The 24,447-nt window shown below is 38.2% G+C and overlaps 1 protein-coding gene across 1 annotated transcript; it reads left to right on the forward strand.

Moving 5' to 3' along the window:
- Nucleotides 1-6,716: 6,716 nt before the first annotated feature.
- On the forward strand, nucleotides 6,717-24,439 carry ASPHD2 (aspartate beta-hydroxylase domain containing 2). The gene is made up of 4 exons (XM_053469424.1): nucleotides 6,717-6,888; nucleotides 18,047-19,176; nucleotides 22,568-22,681; nucleotides 23,062-24,439. The coding sequence occupies exons 2-4, from the start codon at nucleotides 18,231-18,233 to the stop codon at nucleotides 23,169-23,171; spliced, it is 1,170 nt and encodes a 389-aa protein (XP_053325399.1). The 5' UTR covers nucleotides 6,717-6,888; nucleotides 18,047-18,230; the 3' UTR covers nucleotides 23,172-24,439.
- The last annotated feature ends 8 nt before the right edge of the window (nucleotides 24,440-24,447 follow it).

A 24,447-nucleotide genomic window follows, 5' to 3' on the forward strand; every position in this document is an offset into this window, starting at 1 on the left:
GTTGAGGTGAAAACAAAAGAACACTTTATTGTGAAAAGACACAGCCTTTTATACAAACTCTATCAGATACGGAGATAATCCCATCACCACAAACAATAGCCTGCCCAGACAGCCCGGCGCCACAATCAGGCCACCTATCACAGCAGTGCCCGTATGACCATACATCGTTGCTTTCGGGGTGATCCCAGGGGAGCAGCAGCGGTTCCGGGGTATCAATGGATAGCACGGGGTCCCTAGATGATTAGGTCCAAAGAGCGACTTGATACGTGGACCGGACCACTTGCAGTAGCAGTTTGACGGTACGCAAAGCAACTGGGCAGAGGCTCCATAGCCACAACCACACAAACAAAATAGGTAAACACAACTGAGAAATGGGTTAAAAGTCCTCTGCAGCCCTGGTTCCATGACACTGTACATAACAATTAAATAAGTTTTCATGCTTTACAATATATATATATATATATATATATATATATATATATATATAACGTGCTCAGATGTTTTAAGTGGATCTAATCTGCCATCAAATTTATGTTTCTGTTAGCAAAAGGAATTAGACAAAAGTAGGCTGACGATTGCCACACAGTGACACCAAGTATTGACAGGAAGATGGGGGATCATTGAACGTATTAAAAGAGCTATGCAAAATCAGAAAAAAAGATAAAGGACTGGAGAGCTGGGATCCTCCAACGAATCTGAACATAGACAGGGAAAAACATACAAGGTTGTGATACCACTATGCCTCAGGCTCACGGCAGGAGCTCCAACCCTTCAAACAGTACACACACAGCAAAATAATGTGTGTGAAAAATGTAATGAAGTACCTGTAGTGAAATTCTGTGTGTCTAACACATTATCAGTAGGTGGTGCTCAAGTACCAACGAGTACCAGGATACCCTCTCTCTGACCTGAAAGACAAAACAGAGTATCAAATATAGATAATATATATATATCTTACTTTAACTTTAGATTTACCACAACACAGCTTTGTAATACTATATGTTACAATGATATTGCATTTTTAATAGATGTTGTGACTATGTGTACAACCATTTTATGGAAAATATCACATTAAAGATTATAGAGAAATCGTTTGAAATCTTCATATATTACCACAACATTTTGTCAATTAAGGAACACATGTTGAGCGAGAGGCTCATTCAAACAAAAGAAAAGTTGAAAGAAATGGTTAATCCAATGAAAGGTTTTTACAATGACTTACCTGTGTATGCAACTAATTACAGGACCCAAAGGCGGAAAGGGGGGGAACATGTTTTAGCTAGCTTGGCTCTGGGTCACTCAACAACCAGGTGTTGGGCTCTAGACTACCTCGTCCAGCTCTACCAAATAAGTGCAAACTCTATTATTTCCACATAAATTGTATTAAGCCAATGTAGCTATAGACGTTTAGCCATTTAAAAAAAACCCTTTAAAATTGTTGGAATTTGTTTGTAACGGTTGGAAGCTTGTGATTTAGAGTTATCCTATGATTGAGTTGTTTTCCCAAGGTTAGACTGTGGAAGAAAGGCTAAATGGCTATGTACATAGGGACACATGCTACAGTCCTAAGGTCAAGCAGATAGGGTGACAGACTTTTTTATTTCAAAATGAAATTTGTTGCCCAAAAAAGTCTCTCTCTCTCTCTCTTTGAGAGCCCTGTCTGTGCCCCCTGATCTCTCTCCCTAGGTCTCTCTCTGCTGCTTGCCCTCATCCTCCTAGCACTACCCATTCCACACAGCTTTCTCTGCTCTTCTTGCCCTGTCTGTGCCCCCACTGGTCACTTACCTTCTATAGCAGCTGCAGAGAACACACAGACAGGAGGAGCAAGAAAAGTGAGGGGTCCCAGGGTGTGAGAGACTGTGAAGCTGCAGAGGAGAAATGGGGAGTGAGGGAGTCATTTTGTCAGAGTGTGCAGTTGCAGAAAAGAAACTGACAGGAGATGTGTAGTGTACACAGTGCATTCAATAGAAGCTGCCCTAAATTATAATATAATCCTTGCTTATATGCAGAGGTAAATTAATGCACAGCTTTCCTTACTGGCACTGACATGATTCATTATCATTTGCATATCACCGTAATACTGCTCGGTTAGGTGGTTTTTATAAGATGTATTAGCTTGTTCACATTGTTCCCCTGCCCATAAAGTGTGCAGTATATTTAGTTCCAGTGCCCTGTATTATGGAAAGATGTGAAAAATAAAACAATAGTACCATATATTGTATATATAACATAACAAAAAAACAAACAAAAAAAAAAAATTTGAAAACAGATAATACCCATTCAGTCCATCTGATCTAATGTTTGCACCTTTACAACAGATAAAATAGGCATTTGGTTCTTTGCCTAATGACAGCCACAAGGAAACACATTGGGCTTAAAACAAATTAGTCATAAATAAAATGCATATGAAAACACAGTTCTTAATATCACTCTGGCCCATCGCATCATTCAATGGCTTGGGGCCTTCTAGCTTGGGCACTGGTAAATATTTTAAGTATGAAATGAACTATTCTTAATAAATAGTGAAAAAACTTCTTTAAAACACAGAAATCACTTTCACAGTAGATGATAAACAGGCAAATAAACTTGCAGCACTCCTTGACAAATAGAGCTAAAAATGTCTGGAAAACAGTGCAAATTATTTGTTGGAGGTAATCATGTGCAAAAAATTTGTTAACAAATAATTCATTTATAACAGTCCTAATAGTTTTTGCTGTTTAATCATCTGCCCTTTTTTATTTTTGTTGGCGTTTTTGTCTGATTATGTTTTTATTTTTCTTATTTGCACATATTGTGCTCCCTGCTCCGGTATGTTGCAACTGCTCCCACTAGTACCCCCAATGCCTTAATGGGAGTTCCCGCTGCTGTCGGGGGAGTTCCCGCTGATGGCAGTGGGAACTCCCCCGACGTCAGCGGGAACTCCCATTAACGCCAGCGGTACCGCCCACCAACGTAAGGTGGAAACAGCCCCATTTAAAGGAAAATGGCGGGGAGCAGGGCGTGTTAAGAATTTGGGTCTTGAGAAGCAGTGCTATGCAGATATGGTTATATCTCTCCTATGTTGTGCTGTGAGCAAGACGTTTCTATAGTTTAATGTATTGTTTTATTTTGTCCTCCCTTATTATTTTTGACACCAAGATAGCACTGTGTACATTTTTTTTGCATGATCAATATCTTTGCTCAAACTGTGTTGCTGCAATACCTCCATATTGAGGCATTCAGCAACACACAAAAAAAGTTTCACGAGTGCCATGTGATCGCTCTCAGGGATGGAATTATATTGAATATGTTGGCCAGTGTTGCTTAAATGCCTTGAGGCATTTAACTTTTTTTAAAGTGATGGGAGTTAAGCAAAAGTAAAAAGGCAGGGTCTAAGATGTGTACAAATCGCTACAACACTCTGTGGGAATCCCGCTGTCCCACACAAAAAAACAATAATGCAAAAGAGAATAGTGGTGGTGTAACCCATCACAGTGAGTGGAGCAAATAAGCAAATAAAGAGATATAGCTTACCCCTTTGGGGTTAAAATCGATCAAGATCCGGGATGTACATAAAAGATAAAATAAACAGATAATAGTGCAACCTGTGTGCAACACAAATTAATGCAATAAAAGTCATGGGCTAGACGGGCTCTGGTGTGGATTACGCTGTGCTGACTGAGGACAGCACTTCTCCTTTAACACCAGCGAGAATATAGATAGCAGCAGGAAAAAATAATGGATCCAGTAGGGGATGAATCTTTAGATGGTAGTGTGCAAAACTGAGCAATATGTGCAAAGGATGCAGTATGTGCCAGTAATGCCAAATGTGCAAAATAGACAAACTGCTGTATTTATTTCCAACACAATATAACAAATAAAAACACATAGTCCAAATGCAATACTCCAGTGAAAAATATTCTCCCCTGTGTTTCGCCTTGAGGACCAATTTGACCTAGTTTTTGTTCTTGTTTACAGTGATAGTAAATAATATACTTACTTTTATATTTTTCAGATTGACATTCTGTATTTATATATTTATGTTTTTAAGATTATATGTGCAATATTGTTGTATTTTTCCATTGCTAGTCATATTATTATATATTTTATAAGAAATATATTTTTGTGATGTGTGAAAGTAAAATTTTACACTGTTTATAAGTTCTTTATTACTACAAATACTGACTAATTAGATATGTAGGCATGTAACCACAAGAGAGAGGGAGTAGTGTGGTTTTTATAGGGTGTTGCTAAAGTAGGGGCATTGCCATGGGGGCTTGACTTTTTGTTTCCTGGGTATGTGAGTGTGTATAAACACTCACTGGCCACTTTATTAGGAACACCTTGCTAGTACCCCCTTTTGCCTTCAAAAGTGCCTTCATTCTTCATGGCATACCTTCTACAAGGTGCTGGAAACATTTCTTGAGACTCATCAGACCAGGCAACATTCTTCTAGTCTTCAACTGTCCAATTTTGGTGAGCCTGTGCAAATTGTAGCCTCAGTTTCATGTTCTTAGCTGTTCTGGCACCCGGTGTGGTCTTCTGCTGCTGTTGACCACCTGCTTCAAGGTTTGTTGTGCGTTCAGAGATGGTATTCTGCATACCTCGGTTGTAACGAGTGATTATTTGAGTTACTGTTGCCTTTCTGTCATCTCGAACCAGTCTGCCCATTCTCCTCTGACCTCTCACATCAACAAGGCAATCGGGACAGTTGGGGGGCATGCATATGTGTGAGTGGGTGTCAGCGTATGGTGATATCATGAGTGTGTGTGCCAGAGCATGGTGTTGGAGTTTCAGGATGAGCCTAGGGTTAATGGCATCTTGGAGAGGAGGAGCAGGAGAAAGATTGTGTGTGTATATAGAAACATAGTTTGCAGATAAAAACCTTTCGGCCCATCCAGTCTGCCCAATATCTGAATATTTTCTTTTAGTTCCTTATATCTGGGATAGTCTTCTGCCTATCCCATGCATGCTTAAACACCTTAACTGTACTAACCTCTACCACATCTGATTGAAGGGTATTCCAAGCATCCACTACCCTCTCAGTGAAGTAATATTTATTGATATTGCTTTTAAACCTTTGTCCTTCTAATTTAAGATTATGTCCTCTTGATAGTTTTTCTTCTTTTAAATATACTCTCCTAACTTTCACTTGTCCACATTAATCTTCGTAGCCACAGCTCTGACCATTTTTCTAATTTACCTAAATCACCATCCAGGAACATCAACTATGTTGCAAATAAAAATATTAAAGAGAATAGGTCCAACTACAGATCCCTGAGGTACCCCATTTGTGACAAGACCTTTCTCCGTATTGATTCCAACCCTCTGTTGTTTGTGACTCAGTTACTGCCTAATCCATTCAACAATACTGGGACGCAAAGATTGCGGTTTATTTATGTCTTCTATGTGGCACAGTGTCAAAAGTCTTACTGAAATCTAGGTAAGCAATGTCTACTGCACCACCACCATCTTTTATTTTAGTCACACAATCAAAAAGATCAATAAGATTAGTTTGGCATGAACTCCCTAAAGTAAAGCCATGTTGTTTCTGATCTTGAAATTCTTGTGATTTTATATATTCAACAATGCTATCCTTTAACACAATTTCCATTCATTTCCCTACTACTGATGTGAGACTTACTGGCCTAGAGTTGGCCGACTTCTCCCTACTACCTTTTTTGTGTCCGGTGTTAAGAGTGAGTGGCTGTTAGAGCCGGTCTACATGTTAGTATGTATGCGTGTTAGTTATGGGGGGGCCTAAAGAAATACCGCACCCAGGAACTACCAACTCTAAGCTTGTGACGCGGAGTGATGGAGCAAAAGGGGGAAGAATAGGATAGACATGATGCATGCGGATGGGAGGGGCATGGGGGCAGGCTGATAGGAGGGGCATGGGGGGCCAGGCTTAAGCCTATACTGGGCCCCAAGATTTCTGGTGGTGGCCCTGGACACACACACAGTCACACATACACACATCTGCCTACATTTTTCAGGAAAAACTCATCCACCAGCCAGTAACAGCGGTCTTCTCTCTTCTGCAGCTCCCTTGAGGTACTCACTGAGTTGCCTGATTTTTTTTCAACTCCCATGCACTTGAGTCTCCTGCATGTGAGCATAGGCCAGTCCCCCCCCTAATGCGCTTTAGTGAATTTGTCCAACTTGCAAGCACTCACACTTTAGTGAATAAACCTCACTGACTAGTTACTGTGTCTAGCCAATACTACTAAAATGAGGGAGAGATTATCATTTAAAATGGAGACCAGTGAGACAAAGGGCCTCTACTCCATGAAATATATTATGATGATGACATTTTTATTGACTGTTCTTGAGCTTGGCTGCATTTCAAATCATCCTCCTTACTCACACAGATCAATATCTATCTCAACTTATATCTTATGTAGTGCTTGCTGTGCGTTACCATTTGACTCCAGCAGGTGGCGATGTAGAGGGAGGTCGTAAAGAACATCCCATTGCCAGCTCACCAGCACATTGTTAAATGCCAGTCGTTGGGCATCACGGAAGTTGTAGTTTTCGACATCCTTACTCTCACTTATATCATGTAATTGGTGCGCTCATGTGGAAAGCAGCCCACGGAATGCAAACATGAAATGTTTCTTTACATTGCTGTGATATAATGTGGTGTAGAGTTTTAGTTCGACGTAATGAGCCCCACGCCGCAAGGTGTGTGGCAACTACAATTCCCATCGCTCTTTGCGAATCAAAGGCAAGGCTGGATTTGAAGGCTCTGTATGAGCCGGAGATAATGCAGCAGGTTGGTTAGGGGATTTTTTACTGCAATATACGTACGTATTTAAATGAGTGTGTTGAAAAAAAACCCGAATGACACTTTGAGACATGACAAGAGTGAGAAGATCAACCCATCATCCCAAAGCAATCTGATAGAAGGTATAGTAATTGCAAGCCTTCTAGTGAATAAAATGCATGATATTTGAATGCTGTCACAATGAAATCTTAATTTACGGGTTATGAGGATCTTGTATGCTGTTCTACCTACAACCCATTATAGATCTATGTATTGCACGATGGGCCTCTGCAGGCACTTTTATATACAATTAAGATTGTGTCATAGTATTCCTTATTTTCATGAATGATCATGGTTTGAGCATTCTTCACACAAGCTGCATTGGGTCATTTAAATGGTAACATATGGAATGGTTGTATAATGTTTGGGAATAAGGGCACAGCATTGCTGAATCTGGCAACATTCACGATCCTGATCATTAAGAACTGCTGCATTTTGTGCCCCAACCAGTAAAATAAATAAAGGGGCATTTCCGCCAGCGAGTGGCTTACATCTATAGGATGGTAATTGTGTACGTATGTATGTATGTGTGTATGTATGTACGTGTGTGTGTGTATATATATGTGTGTGTGATCTAGAGTAATAAATATGGTAAGCAGAGAAATCTGCAGCAGTCCATGAGCAGTTTGCAGAGGGTTCTTCTAGGCTGCCCTGCTGAACAGTACTTGACATAGCGATGGGATCAGTTTAGGGACCCATGTGTATCCCCTACACCAGCACCCCCTCCCTTATAATATGATATCTTCATGTCAAGGCAGCTGAATGCACCTTTCAAGAAATAACATATGTAAGAAAGTTAATAGCAAATTCAACACAAAGCTACGTGATCTCTTTTAATCTTATTGCAGTACGGGCCTCTTCTATGATTCAAATGTGACATACATTATTATGGAGAAGAGTGGCCATATTCCTAAATTACCTAAATAAAAAAAATATATATATATATATAATGTGTGTATCCTTAAACAACGTGGCCTGTGGTTTTATACTTTTAATGTTTCCGTATATAATATATTTCCGTTTGAACATTACTAGTGTGGATTTGACCAAATAATTTTTGAAAGATTCTGCTTTCTTTGGGTATTTGCTATTGGTTGTAGTCATGGATACTGTGAATCAATCCAATTTGTGATATTATTATTATTACTATTATTTGAATCCGTATAGCACAAACCTTTAAAAGGCCTTATATAAGAAAACTTATTTGTCAAGAAATAACTATGCTGAAAACTGACATTACAGTTTTTCCCAGTTGTTTGTTGAGATCAGAAAATCATTTTCTTTTTTATACAGTTTATGACCTTGTTGTTGAAGGTGCTGTTCCAACAAAAACATTACTTGTACCATCTAGCATGTCAAGCAAGTAAACATTATTATTATTATTATACACCTGTACAATGGGTAAACAGGTCATAATGATTTTCACTTACAGAAAAAGTAGTTAAGGAGGACCCTGGTCAAACAAGCTTGCAATCTAGAAGGAGTTAGGGTATATTACATGGAAGGCAAAAGAGCCATTTGCCGTGGTAGACCAGCCATGTAAGTGTTACCCAGTGATAATGTTGCTGGGCATAAGCACAGGGGATGAGTATCAGCACAGTATGTAGTGTAATCAATCCCTTTGTAAACTTCCTTTTTAGTGCCTCCAAAGTCAATCCAGATAGTAGATCTGTCATTTTCTTTTCCATCTGGTTTGGCCACCAGTCACTGCCAAAGTTTCCTGCACTTTTTTTCACCAACACTTCTGTGTTGCTTAGAATATTATTATTTTATTTATGTGTTTATGGCGGAGAAATCCAGCCAAACGTATTTAGCTACATCACCAGATTACGAAAATACCCCACATGCATTTTGCATATGCCTGTATATTGAGTAAGGATGTTTTGCTAGGCCTGTGCTGTGTTTGAAGCATTTTAGCAGACACCCTTCCATAGAAGCTTATTTTTTTTGCCTCTCCTCTCAATACGCTCCTTGTGTAAGGTCGTGAGAACATCCACATCCTTCTTTTTCCCAGTGTATCTAACCTGCCCAGAGGTTTATTCAGAAAGGTCAGACAGTAGCCTAAAAAGAGAACCGGCCAGATGGACGTATTGGTATGTCCAAAAGGACATCTTGAGTTACCTTTTATGGATGTACCAGTTCATCCACATGGTCGCAAAGAGGTTAATAACTTTCAGTGCAAAAAATCATCTATATAAATGATCATGTTTATTATTTTAAGAAAATTATATTTTAGTATTCACGTATATGGCAATCATATACAGAAATGTGTACATCTCTTATCCACACATTTCTGTGTTTGTTGCTTTTCCTAGGGTGTAGATTAAATGTCGATTTTCACTTGAGGGAACATAGATTCCTTCCACAAATCAAATTGAGTTGTTGCTGGTGAAACAGCATCCTTGAAAATGAAAAACCAGAGCATTTCTGAGATTCTCCTAAGGGCTTATGCCATCTGGTCAAGGTACGTTTTCACCTTCATTTTATCTACTAGTGGCAGAGTTTGTCAGCCAAGGGTAGAACAAAGTTTCTGATTCAATTACTTTAGAAACTTTTAGAGCTATGAAATTTGTTAAATTTGTCAACTTGTATGAATATCCGAAAAGCAAGGAGGGGCCCCAATGAAACAAACGAAAATGAAACAGAGAGCTCCCCATTCTCTCACTCTGTCAATCTCTCCCTACCATCTCTTTGTCTTTCCTTCTTTATCTACTTTGCTCTGTTTCTTGTTCTTATTTCTTATGTCTTCTTCTGGTGTCCACCGTGTTATGGTGTGGTCCTTCCGCGATAGGGCAGAGCCTTGGTGCACACACTCTCACCTGATTAGAGATATGGGGAGAAGATGTATGCACAGGCTCTGCCCTGTTGTGGAAGAAAAAAGAGGTAATGGGGGGTGAGATGGGAACAGCGTAGAGCCTGGAGAAGAAGAAATAGAACAAGCTACAGAGAAGGAGATGGAAAAAGCAGAGACATTGAAGCGATTATCGGAGATGGTATGGAGACAATGAGAGTGTGAGAGTGAGTGACAACGAATTCCTCTCCGAATCAAAAAAGTCCTCAGAATTTCATCCAACCCAAAAGGACAGGAAACTAAATTTGTTATCCGAAAACGATTTTCCATTTGCACAAGTCTAATAAAAAGCTGTCATAAAGCCTGCAACTCATTCCTCCATTTTCCTACAACAACCCAGTAACTGAATCCCAAGAAACCCTCTTCAAAATGGTATACAGACTTGACCGGGAGGTCTCCATATTCATCTATAACCATTTTGAGTATTATTATTTTTTCCCATTTCTTTGACCCTTATGTATCCAGTATGGGCATTCCTGATCTGTGTGGTATTCTCTTAATGATTGTTTGTTTTTATATGGCAAAATTAGGTGATACCTGTCATCTCTTATGTTTGTTTTAGTTTATTTTCTTTTTTTCTGCTCCAGTAGCCCCTTATCTACTCTATATGCCCTCTTACCGCCCCTGTCCACGTTAACAGTATATTTAACACTCTCTCTCCCACAGTCCACATCCCTCCATCTTCCCACAATTCTGCCCACCCCTGTGCTGTCTTCATGTAGAGACAGTTCTTCACCTGACCCATTTAAGATTTAATCTCGTAATAAGTAGAGTTTACAAACCCTTGATATCCCTTCACTACCACTATGCTCAATTGGACTAGTCCAAATCTTTCTCCACCTCTCTTTCTGTACTTAATTTCTGTGATCATCTCTCCTAATCCTGGTCCCCCACATTCATCTACGCCATTATCTCTCCCATTCTCCATATCTTATGTTTCTCTGTCCCCCTCTCCTTCTAGATTGTAAGCTTGCGAGCAGGGCTCTCTCCACCTAATGTATCGGTTTCTCTTAGTCTGTCTATTCTAGTCTTGTCATACTCCTTGAATATATGTATTGTATGAAGTGCTATATTAATTGTTGACGCTATATAAATAAAAGACAATTATGTTATATATATGGAATACTTATGTTAACTACCATTTCTGTTAGTCTGACTCTGTATTCTTTAATTTAATCCATATTCATGTCCCACTGAAATAATTGCTGAAAATGAAATTTGGTTGGAATCCTTTCCTAGGGATTTATTTTTTTTAAACTCAGCGTCTTAAGGTTAAACTGTCTTGCTCTGACTAATTCTAATTAAATACTCTGTTACTAAACCGGAAAAAAAAATGTGTTAGAGCGCTGAATCTGGAAAACTGTGACCTCTATGAAATTGTAGATTAATTGGTATTAAGCCAAGCAGCTAAGTGTATGCAGACATGTGGTTGCTTAATCCCTTTTATACACGATTAGGTAAAATTAGTGTACGTTCTCCTGCAGTAAAAAAATAACTAAATAAATAAAAGGCAATGATACTCTCTGAGACCAAAACACTATAAGAGTTAAAATAAAAACTCAGGATTTCTTTAGATTAAGTATGTTTCAATATATAGCTCAGAATACCGTATTTCAATTTAAAGGGCCATTCAAGCCCTTTTTTTTTAAAATGCGTATTAGAGTGCAAAACCACATCGAGTCTCAAATCATTTGATTTTAGATTATGAACTCTAGCTTCAAACAGTAAGACTTCTTAGGTCACCCAACCAATTAAACCCTCCATCTCGCAAGGCTAACCCAGCTCTTCTTACGGGAGAAGCTCACCGGAGTGGCCCTTCTTAATGCATAGGAAGAACTACTTTAGTGATTAAACCACTTGAACAGTGCTGAGGAATCCATTGGAGGTTTATGAATAAAATGCGTTGATAAGATGGTGGCATCATGAAATTGTTCGCACAAGCTGCAATTAATTATTTTTACTGCGCCTTCTCCTATACATCATAATTTGCATTGGTAAACCTCTTGTGGAATAACATGAGGCTAAGAGATATAGCCGGAGGAAATGAATCGTGCTTCAAATCTTGCCTTGCCGGTTATAAACTAATTTGTCAAAAGAACTGTCTGTGGTTACTAGTAGTCTTTTCCGGCACGCTGCTTCCCAGGGCTTTGCTTAAAAAGATACATTTAAAGCATGATTATTCCTCACCATTGATATCATCCCCCTATTGATGAATTGATGATTATTGATTGGTTGAGGCAGCTTTTGTAACAGTGGAAGGAGAAAGCAGATAACTTCAGCACAGAAAAACCCTCCCATTATCCAACTTTAAATTGGATCCTAATTATGAGATCCCACCTTCTTCTTGGTCCAAAAAATCCAAAAGTGGCCAAAATCCTAGAAACAAAGAGCTGGAAATAGAGGATGATGTAAATTTCATGATGTAAATATTTCAATTATCTGGACTGCCATCTAAATTTTGTGGTCCCCTAGCCTGAGGCATAAAGCTCCGGTGGTCAAAAGAATGAGCCTTTTGATATAACTCCTGAAGGACCAACTGTTCCCCAACTTAACCCTGGAACCAAATTATGGTAAATGGGACCAATAACTCATTGCTAGAATACAAATGGGGCTTCCAACTTGAAAGGAAACTTTGCACCATAGACAAAGGTCAGATGGCCCAATCTGGAATATACTGTGTAACCCCTTTTTTGAAGTCCATAATAGAAATGTTCACTTTTCCTGAACATAAAAAGCACTTCATCCCACCATAAGTCCAACGGGTAGAAGATGTGGTCTATTCGCCCTTAATGAAAACGGTGGAAGCTCTTTCTGTGCATAAGAACAGTTGGTCTCAATAGAACCCTCGCTGAGCCATCACTGGAGCTGACGGTGTAGGAAAGGGGCAAATCCGTATAGGAGATACTTTAGAATCCCTCCATACATTTGCGAGGGGAGTACTACAATATGCTATCATTAAAGTACATGTGATTTCTGGAGCGTAGTGAATAATAAAAGACTATGTGCGCTCTCCAGATGTCCTTTTATATGCCTTAAAATTCTGTACGCATTGTATTTGAATTTTCTCGGTGCCCGACTCAATGCTTTCATATGTGATGTGAAAGTATTGCCTATATGTACAAGGCTGAAGAGAGTGTGCTATCCCATAAACTGTCCCAAACTCCACACTCAATGAATTTAAAGCCAATCACAAAATAACTCCTAATCATGTTTAAGGGAGAGGGCATGTTCCCAGGTCCATGGACACGAAAATGTATTTTTTTAAAAAAAAATTTTTTACACCAAGGTTTTATTCTAGCTCTAAGACCCCCCCCCATCAATTTGATAGATTTAGGGTTTTTTTCTAAAAATATTTTAGTTAGTGCTGAAGTATAGCAGGGATTTCACCATGTGTATCACATTGGCTTTACACTGCAATGAAAGTATTGCATTTCGGTAATTACCCATTACCTCCATTCTAATTGTATGTCTGTTTATAGCACAAAAAATATACAGCAATGGAGGAGAGCACAAACTAAAAAGCATAAAAGACATAAAAGTTCAGGTTCTCGGGTTGCTGCTAGAATAATAATGACCAACGTTTTTTGTATGTCTGTTTATAAATAGATATTTTGCTGCATGCTCTTTTTTTTCTTTCTTGTTCCTGAAAAATCCCAGAAAGTGATGCCAACGAGCGAGGGGTTGCTGTCTGCTCTTGCATTAAATATTTGTAGTCCCAGCAGCTGGTCCTGAGTGGGTGGATCACAGAAACAGTCTTTCCACTTGCTAGCTTATTTTGTCAATTCAAGCCGTTACTGATAAAGAAACCCTAATATCAGAAGAAATTTTAGTTGTTTGTCAAAATAGACTGAATTACATGAATATTTTGTAAATCTTCCATCCAACAATTAACCCTGTAAAGTTAAAATACCGATCTCTATTCTACTGTTTAATTCAGTCTTTCTGAACTCTCTTCTAGATTTAAGTAATGATACTCCCGTTTCTCCTATTATTTGTACATAATGTTATGTATTCCTCACTTTATAAATTATATTTTCTTTGTAAGAGTAGAAATAACTTTTTTTAATACTGTGTTTTAGTCTGTAACCTTCCAACAGCCACTGTGACTTATGGCACGGGAAGGATGACATCATTCTTCATTCCCTGGGGTGTACTGGAGATGAGGAGAGATGTTAGTCATCAGAGGTATACCTCTCCTGCTCAACTCCTTTTGACCTTCAACGTTAACAGTGAATGAAAGTGTCATGGTATATTATACTCCGTTGCCCTCAGTTGCAACCAATTAAAGACATTGGAAGTTGTACTCACAGAAGTAATTTGTGTCTAAGATGACACAAATGGATGCTTTTACCGCAAGATGCCAGGAGATCGTGGAAATACATGATTTTATATTTAATGGCTCCAGAATAGTTCAATTACAAAGAAAGAGCGATTCCTAATGGAATATTGACAGACCCCAGGAAGAGTCTCTCCATGTAGCTGATTTTTCAGTCCAGAGTTCCAGGTGGATCGAAAGACGAAACCAAGTAGTACTTAACTGTTTGAAGCACCCACAAGTAGTATATATATATATATACCGGTATATATTGGTGGAAACTCTGATAATGCACTTAGTCCTCTTAGTGCATCTCATCTAGGAACACTCAAAATACCCAGTACAACTTTTCAGGGATTTCTATTCCATAACAGTGGCAGGCAAGGTTTCAGATTTGCTTGGTGTTCCTCAAGGCTTCAGAAACAGCTATTTCTCTGTTATGGAATTAAAATCCAGAAACGCTGCTGGGTCTAGGCACTGTGCTGGGTCTGTTGTGTCTTTCCTGTTATCAGTTAAACCCCACATCTTCAACTTCATCTTAAATTGTTAACAATGAGATGTGAAATGAGCTAAATGCCTCTAAACCAGTGACACTGATTCAGAAACAGAATGAACATTTATAGCTAAAGTAGGAAAGTAGAGAATAAGTTTGAGCCGTGCTAAGCTAGACGGTGGGCTAAGAATCCAACTAAAGGTGACTGAACATTCATGAACACATGTAAACGCCTCATTCAGATGTGTGTTCTCATGCACTCTCACACAATGGCTTTATTAATGACATTTAGTATCCAGTGCATGTGAATCCTTTGGGAAATTCCTCCTGTTAAGACGGGTCTTCTCCATAATTGTCTTCTCCTCAGCTCTTACAGTGCATGTGTTTTGCGCTGACATGTCTGTTACTTTAGTTATTTCCATAAAGCCTGCCGCCTAACAGCACGTCTTAAAACTAATATGTCTTTTTTTAATTTAAAATTCTTTGGGGTTATGAAGAAATAGACATATCCACTTAGAGGCACACCAAATAGATTTTTGCTAATCTGAACCATTAAAGGTGTAAGAAACAGTTAACATACATAGTAAGATAATAACTGAGGTTGGAAACAAAGTTTCACCTTGCTATTGATCCAGACATGGGTTAAAAAGCTTGCATTGAAGCAATTTGAAATTGTTCATCAAGAAGAGTAAAATCCCGTTATAATTCCAAAATGGCAATCTGATTTCTCACTGGACCAACAAGGTTTTCCTCCAGTTTTTCTTTCTTTTTTTTACAGCGTGCGCATATCGAGCATATGGCTTATTTCTTTCCTATATGCTTGAGAAGTAGAAATAAGACATAACAGTGTTGATTTGTTTTAGTTTGTTCTAAGAGCCTAATAAATAATTCACAGACCTCTTATCTGCTGCCTTAAGGCACACATTGATCTTCAGCTTTGTCTGAAAGTATCGATCCGTGGATTTGTTTCAAAAGTCAAATAATTGTTCTATATATTTTTTTTTTTTACCAAAGATATATAAACTGAAAATGTGAGGCTTTTATTGTGTATTATTATTGGCAGAAAACAGCCAGTCAAAGAGAACTGAGTTGCTCCAAATGTTCTTTCTATGCAATTCTGTCGCTATGTTTTGGCAACCTCTTTTAATACTTTGCTTGCCCTGGGATCTGGAAAACCCTGGAAAACTGGGCCCATTTTTGTAGTTGGGTTTACCTGGGAAAATTTTAAGATATTTTTATGGTTGTTTCCTAACTCTTAACGATGATTTTTTTTTTTTTAATGTATAAGCTTTGATACTGATGTTATCATCACCATAGGATGATAACATGATGCTCTGTTCATGTTAGGTGATTGCTTAAGTCAGAGACCACTCGGGTGCCTCAGAAAAGTAAAAATAATAATAATTTATTAAAAAAAAAAAACGTAAAAAAAAATACAATGTGCTAGATCATGTTGCTAGAACACTGATAAAACTGCCTGACCCCTGACATTATGGCACAGCCAGCCATCCTCCCCCACCTGCAAATAAAATCAATAACATTTACACACAAAACAAATATTAAAAATAAATAAATACCCTACATACGCATATTTTTTTAATAGAAATGGGCTGATGTTAGCTTTTTGCTTTTCTCGTGCACCGACTTTTGTGGATTACAGATCTCATCACCCTCAGCCAAGCTGGTAAGGATGATGAACCTTAAAAGGGGGTGCACAAGCAAAGCAAAAGGCTGGCATACTTCTGAAATCAGTGTCTTTTGTTATCTAATGCATGTGGAGTATTTCTGTAATGACCGACTGGTTGCATGATAATTGTCTCTCCAAAAAATATAGACTTTTGTGGTGGGGTTCTTGAGCTGGTGGGCTGCTAAACAGTCCTTAATAAAACATAGGCATAAAAAAAATACAATTGTAAAATTTCAAGTTTGGAAAAGGAACGGGCATGTTGTCTAAAAGGTAAAATGGTATCGGTTGGATAGCATTCTTCATGATAAGACAAACTATTGTTTGTAATACTGTGAGAGGGTGTTAGAGGGTGACGTCAGATGTTTCCCACTGAAGAGGTAACAGTGCGCGTCTTTTTATTGAGATATAAAAATATATAGAGAGAGAGAGAGAGAGAGAGAGAGAGAGAGAGAACTATGTATAAATAGCTATAACCATATACCGTGGTTAGTGTTAATTAACACTATCAGCCTGGACTCATCGGTCCACAATCAAGGCTTTTTAAATGTATCAGACATACTAGATTTCTGCATCAGTAGATGTTAGCGTGTGATACCCAGGACTGCAGCTTAGGGAGCCCCAGCCGCAGTATGATGACAAAGATACTTTCAGCCTCGGCTTCCAGCACGTCTATTTTCTGTTTTTATTTTCCTTTTGGGAATTGAAGGTCAGAGGATCCATGCCCTGTGTAAAATGCACCCATGTTTTCGACTATCAGGCGTTTGACTACTTAATTCATCATCCAGCTTTGAAATCTCATTGCAGCCTTTTTCATTCTTCTTCATTCTTCTTCATTCTTGTCTTTTGGGGTGCATATAATCATTTTATTCGCTAGGGTATTTTGAGGCTGCTGATGTATGCTGTCGTAAGGCGCAGATGTCTGTAAACCTACTAAGCAATTGGTAGTTAATAATGCAATGTGGTATAATTATCATGCATACAAATGGCTTGGAGGTCTGGATTGCATACTAATGCGATTTCCTCTGGTACTCCCAGATATAACTCTTAGTCTTGTAACAGGGGACTGGAAAGGGAAATACATTAAGAGAGAATGAACCATGCTTACATCCTATGTACGTATATAAACCCAGTAGCCGATTAGTATGTAAGTGCCATGTAATAAAACGTGTGTATATGAGCTGTATTTTATACAGTGAAAACTGCAGGATCCCAATCTTCCTGTTACAGTGGCTCTACTAAGTATAAATTATTTTCTTATCTTTATTGATATATATATATATTTTTTAACATAATAAAGCCAAATGGCACAATACAATAATTGAATTTTAGTTAAATAAAAAAAAAAAATAATAATAATAAAAAAATATATATATATACAAAAAAAATTTGTGATATTTGCAAACTTGCAATCTAATGCAATTAGCTAGTAAAGGCATTATCTTTATATAAAACAGTAAAAAATAGTATTTCTCTAACCAAGTGCTTATAAAATATTGACTCTATAGATTATAAAGTAACCTTAAAATACTTAAATTCGAGCGTGTATAGGTCGGTCAGCGGTTTTCAATTGATGTCTCTCAAATGCAGGTATTGTATGAAATATAAAAGGCAAAAAGAGACATCACTGCATAAAATGAAAATGTTAAAACCTATACACAGTCTCTACAGATTCTACAGATCCCCCCCCCCCCCCATACAAACTTCTACATGAGTACAGAATTATTTCTGTTTGGGCATTCAACAGTACTGTATATTGTGTCGTAATGCTGTGCTTATTTATTTATAAAAGTATTGAATTAAGTAAAGAGTAAGGTGAACGACAGCTAAAATTGTCTAGGCTTGGGGGAAAAGTGAAATATTAAGTCATTTTGTTTGTTTGTTTTTCCCCTCAACAGATCTACACAGCCTGTGGTCTTCTTCAGAATGACCTCTCCTCAGTGGATAGCAGTAAAACCCGTGATGACACATTGTTACGTGCTGTACAAAACCAGACCCCGGAAATCTGTACGGTCCCACGTCTTTCTATGTGCTTCTAGATTTCAGCATCAAACACCCAGTGGCTACTAACAAACTGCTTAGATGTCTAAAGAGAACAATCAGAATCATGTTGTCTCGTTCGCCAACTCATCCATATTAACCCGCATGGTCTGGGCCCCCCCTAGAACCTCCTGCTCCATTGCATCGTCTTCTAAACCGAACAGTGGCAGGACAAAAATGTCTGTAGAGTGGTTGACTGACTGGAGCTGTTTGCTGAATGGACTTCGTGATTTCATTGCCGGTTGCATACAAGCTGTACGTGACTGCAACACCCTCGCACTAACCACCATTATCTGCCTCTTGCTCTTGTTTGCATGGTACTGTTACAGAGTTGGTAAGGATCAACCCCGTTCTCCCTTTGCCACTGTGAATTTGCTCATCCAGAGTTCAGAAGCCAAAGGCTTGCAGAACGGGTTTGCTTATTGCCATTCCCGCGAGTGTGTGCGCTGTACCCATAATGACGGACTAAACCAAAAACTCTATCACAACCTACAAGAATATGCCAAGAGGTACTCCTGGTCAGGCATGGGCAGAATCCATAAGGGCATCCGTGATCAAAATCGCTATCTAAATGACCGGCCATCCATACAGAAACCTGAGGTTTTCTTCCTTCCCGATTTACCCACCATGCCCTACTTCTCTAGGGATGCCCAAAAGCATGATGTGGAATTGTTAGAGCAGAACTTTGCCACCATCCTTCGTGAATTTGAAGCAATCTACAAAGGCTTTTCAAACTGCAGTTTGCCCCAAGGTTGGAAATTAAACAGTACCCCTACTGGGGAGTGGTTCACATTTTATTTGGTCAACCAAGGTGTGTGCATTCCCTCCAATTGCAAGAAATGCCCACGGACGTACCGTTTGCTTGGAAGTCTTCGCACCTTCATTGGCAACAATGTGTTTGGGAATGCTTGTGTGTCTGTGCTAACTCCAGGGGCGGTCGTCACAGAGCACTATGGGCCTACTAACATCAGGATAAGATGCCATCTGGGTATGTCCGCAAAGCATTTTCTAGAACTACTAATAACTTTGTGAATACAGGCATAGTTTTGTAAAGTTTGTGTTACAGAAAATACAAAGGTATTTTGGTTTAGATTTTTAATGAACCTGCAATCTGTGATTGACAAATAGGACTGGCAAGAACAGGGAACAGACCCTCATGCCATGCTAATCCATACCTCATGCTTATTTAAGAGGTGTGCTTAGAGGTTTGGCCCGGGAGCACAGCAATATCCATGGCTTACCTATTGACAGCTTTTTTATGTAACCGAGGATGACATTTGCAAAAACAATGTATTTTATGTACTCGATTTAACTTTTAAACAGATTAAGCTCTAGATAATACACACATTATTGTGGCTTTTGGTACTATAAAATACTGTGCTGCACTCATACTCTGCAAACTTTCAGAGCTTCTAGAAAAGAGGTAGGGGGAGGAAAAATGGACACAGGGAGATTTTGGTCCTTATCACTCCTTCGGAAGTATGCTTTAAAAAAAAATGGTTTTATCAATCTAGAGGTGGGGGAAAAGAAACTTGGGGCTAGGGAAGGAGGCACATTCATACTACCTCCATGCACGTTCACACTACCTCCAATGGCATTTGCAACATACAAACTAGTAATTTGTATATGATGACTGAAGTCTCCCTTTAATCCCTTTGTGACGACTAACATACAAGGTACATCAAGAGAAAATGTCCCTAGAGGACCAGTGATGTACCTGGTACCAATCCTCACTAAGCTGTTAGGTTAGTTAGTTGCATGCTAGTTGATTCTGAGACACTAAAAACACATTTGACAAATTAGCCCAAAACCCAGGGAAGGAGAGACACCAAAAAAGCATTTGAAATTTTTCCACAAAACCCAAGGAAGGAACGTCACCAAAAACCATGCCGTGTGTGCAAAACAGAAGACTGATATTCATCCAGATGAATAGAAGAAATGTGAAGAGGTAGAAGACACCCCCCCATATCATGTGTTCCTGTTAGAGTTGTGGTTGGTCCATTTAGGAAGGTAAGTGGAGTGTTTTTATGGTTTCAGGGAAAATATAGTTTATGGGGTTATTTTATGTTTAGGGGTGGTTTTACCTCTTTCTGGTTTAACTGTAAAAGAAAAAAAAGCTGAAATCTCCTTGCACTCATAATTTGGGGCCTCTTGTGACCGTTTAATCCTGACATACCACTGATGTGGTATCTATGTGCTCAAGAAAATTGGAAGATTATTTTTTTTCTGTTTTCCCTCTTGTTTCAGGTAGCCCAGCATGCAGCATCCATCCCAAAATGTGCCTGACTTGAAAATGGGGGGGGAAAAAATAATAATTCTGTGTTACCATTAGATGTGTGGCTGCAGTAAGCCACATGGAAAGGTAAGTATAGTGTCTTAGAAAACCTCGGGTGATTCCAGGGAACATATAGTTTGTTGGGCTTATTTTGGTGTTTAGGGGTAGTTTACCCCCAGAAGCACGAGATGCACCCTTTTCCATTAAACTTTGCAGTCTAATGATTTGGGGGTCTCTTGTTATGGTGTAACGCTGACATACCACAAATATGTTGTACTATTGGCTGAGGAAGTGTTTTGCTGTGTTTACTTTATTATTCCAGATAGCCCAATGTGAAGCAGTCATCCCAAAATGTGCCTGAGGTGAAACGGTAGAGCAAAAAACAACACAAAACGCAAACTCCTGTGTTCCTGTTACATTTGTGATTGCATATTCTTGCATGTGGGATATTGCTGTACTTAGAGAGATGTTGCTGAATACAAATCATGTGTTTCTGTACTTGTATTTACCCTGGGAAAAAGTTCTACTGAAATACTGTGTAAAAATGATTAAAAAAAAACAAACAATTTATTTCAATGTTTGGAACAGGTTGGCACCGAATGGTTAAAAAAAAAAGCGTTAAACAAATCCTTTTGTTCAGCACTAGTAGATTTTTCTACTCACTATTGGCACCCAACTCCCAGCTTTTTTTTTTTTTTCCACTGCAAATGTATAATATTTGGGCAGTGTTCTATATCAGAGTTCAACAAACTATCAGACCGAGTCAATGCTACCTTGCCATTGGCTGGATCAATAACAGATGCTAATTCTATTATATCATGTATGCCAGGATATTAGGAGACACAAAGGTCATTAGATCGTGCCTTCCTGTTTTTGTTCAATAAACAAAGGCATATACTCCGAAAACATTTGTGAAATATTGAACTCAATCACGCCTGTGCCCCACTGAAATTCCCAATACACATCCCACACATTTCAATGTTTATTAACCCCTTCATGCCAAAGATATTTAATGCCCTAATGACAGGAGGTAATTTTATCAGATTTTTTTGTGTACATAAATACATAGTTTTTTTTGGGGGGGGGGGTTGGCACAAATGACACCGATTTTTTTTATTTTCAAAACTTTGGCTTAGTGTCAGCTAAAGGTTTTCTTTTTTAATTTTATATTTCTAGTGGGAATGATATAAGGTCTTTAGGAATATTTTTTGCACTTACAGTCGTGTGAAAAAGAAAGTACACCCTCTTTGAATTCTAAGGTTTTAGATATCAGGACATAATAATCATCTGTTCCTTAGCAAGTGACACATGGCTTCTCCATTTTGGCTTTATTTTTGTTGAATAAATCATGACACTGTGTAATATGTCATGTATTGTTGTTCATCTGAGATTGTGTTTTCCTAATTTTTAGACCTTCTAAGGGACAGAAGATTGTTGTGTCCTGATATGTAAAACCATAGAATTCAAAGAGGCGTGTACTTTAATTTTCACATGATGACTTTATGTATAAATGTGTAACTTTAACAGTTTTTTTTTTACTAGAGATCCTTATGCGATTGTTGATGCCTTGTCATGGACCTCACTGTGGTCTGTATAGTTATTTAAATGTTATTGTTTATTTTTATTTCTTTACTACTTTTAAATATTTTTAAGAAGGAGAAACTCTGCTGGTTCCCATACCGATGACCAGCCAGCAGGGGGCAACTATCACATACAGGAATACTGTGATCTTTGCCTGAAGACATATAATTTTTAATTGAGTTGCCTGTATTTTAACAGACTGATGATTCACTGGACTGGTTACAATATAATACATTATAAATAGGAGATACCTAGGCAAGGCTACATGTGTATTATTAAAATGTAACATGAATGGTATCCTAGGCTGACATCTAAACTTTTTATTGTTTTATATAATTCCACCTGTAAAATGCATTTTGTGAAGATTCAACTTTATACTTACCTAAGCAGTCAGTATCAGTATGTGTTTGTAGCACCAGATCTAAGAAGGAAAACTTTAACAGCAATCTATATGGCTAGACCCAGTAGTAGCCTATTTGCACATAACCTGTAGTAACCATATCCGATTGTGTTTCAATTTAAGGTTTAAAAATTCCAGGAAATTGTGAGCTGGTGGTGGGTGGAGAACCTCAATGTTGGGCTGAAGGACAGTGTCTTCTGTTTGATGACTCCTTCCTGCACACTGCTTTTCATGAAGGTAGGTTGACATTCCTATAAGAAGATACCACTCTGTGACAGTGCTGTCCAAGAAATGACAGGATGATTTTCAATTAGACATCCCCTCAAGGAATCTGACTGTAGTACTTAGTCATTCTTTTTTTATCAAAAACATAAACATTACAATATTGCACAGATTGATTTTTTTTAAAGTGTAATTAAAAAGCAGATGTGTCAAGACAAACCAAAAGCAATATTGAGAAAAATCTGTTTATTCTTTTCTTTCCATGCATTTGCAGAACGCTTTGAGATTTATTGAATCTTAAAATTATGATTGGCTTGCGCAACCTTATTGAACTGTGAATTATGAATACACTATCCTGCGGGTTTAAATGCTTATTTGCGTCCTTTATTTCTTAGGTTCACAAGAAGATGGTCCTCGAGTGATATTCATGGTTGACCTGTGGCACCCCAATGTGGCAGCAGCCGAACGCCAAGCCTTGGATTTCATATTTGCTCCTGGACGCTGAGCCACTCTTTCAGCGAAACATCAATGTTCATTGAAAATTGCCTCAAAAGAAAAAGCTTGTCTCTAACAAAACCCATTCTCTGTATATGAATCACATCTTACTTTATCTATTTAATCATTGGCTTCTCCATAGGTTTATATTGTAGATTTGATGTGAACGGGGAGAATATTCATCAACTTAAAATCCTCTTGCACTCTACAGAGGGGAGCATGTGATGTGGAAGCTGAGGACCTATAGCACCATATCAACTATAAACAGCACAAACCAGTCTTCAGCTCAAAGGCTTAATAATGAGATGGCCCTCTGAGAAATAAGGATGCAGAAGGCTAATTCAGGGAATGGCTGGCTTTCCACCACACTTCTCTCTTTTTTGTTCTTCCTTTCATAAAAAAAATAATGAGGATTGTATTATCTCATGTTACAGCTAATGCCATATTCTTAATACCCATTCTTAACTGAAATGCAACCCTATTATATAGTATGTGTCATATTGCTACAGTATATTTACAATACTCTGAAATTAAAAAAGGAAGTGACAGAAAGCAATGTATTATTGACTTGCACAATATGATGTCTTCTTCATTAAGTTCATGTCAACACCTGATCACCCATACAGAATCACGTTCTGGCTTGGTCATACTTGAGGTGGTTATGCCTTAGTTATACATGGGAGTCATATTGGAGAAGCTTCACTTAATCAAGACTTTCAGTCAAGTCTTTTACCAAGCAAGCTTCCCTATTGTATTCTATGACATATGTATAAGTACACTGACCTGTACTGGGTTTAGCCATGTCTCTTGAATGCATTTGCTGCAGAAAAAAATATAAAAACGTTTTGGAACGTTCTTCAGTAGTCCAGCTTTCTAAGGAGACTTCTTTTTTGAACTGATGTATAGGAACACTTCTAAACAGGTCTTTAGGTTTATCTTTAGATGCATAAGTACTCACTCTGTATTTGTGGGCATTGGAAGGGCTTGGTCAAGGTTACTTTTTAAGGAATTTCAGAGATATATTTATCTGACCAAAGCTTTGTCTTTTATTTTTTTTATTATTATTATTATTATAAATTCTGTTTTGTTTGTTTAAGGGGACATTTCCAATTTGTCTGTTCGGGCTCCAAATTTAAGGAACTCTGTTTTTGGTGGTTGTAAAGCAGCCATTTTGTCTTTAATGTGGAAATAAATCCCTTTTGTTGTCTTGTACTTTCTCAGTGCAATAGACCCCATTTTGTTCTGTAATAAAAGAAAAAATATGTCTACAACAAACAATGTGTATT

The sequence above is a fragment of the Spea bombifrons genome, chromosome 1 (assembly GCF_027358695.1).
Source record: "Spea bombifrons isolate aSpeBom1 chromosome 1, aSpeBom1.2.pri, whole genome shotgun sequence".
Classification (NCBI taxonomy): Eukaryota; Metazoa; Chordata; class Amphibia; order Anura; family Pelobatidae; genus Spea; species Spea bombifrons.

Coding starts and splice junctions, on each gene's coding strand:
- ASPHD2 (XM_053469424.1), top strand. CDS start 18,231: ATGTCTAAAGAGAACAATCAGAATCATGTTGTCTCGTTCGCCAACTCA. Junction 19,177..22,567: donor CAGGATAAGATGCCATCTGG/GTATGTCCGCAA, acceptor TTTCAATTTAAG/GTTTAAAAATTCCAGGAAAT. Junction 22,682..23,061: donor GCACACTGCTTTTCATGAAG/GTAGGTTGACAT, acceptor TTTATTTCTTAG/GTTCACAAGAAGATGGTCCT.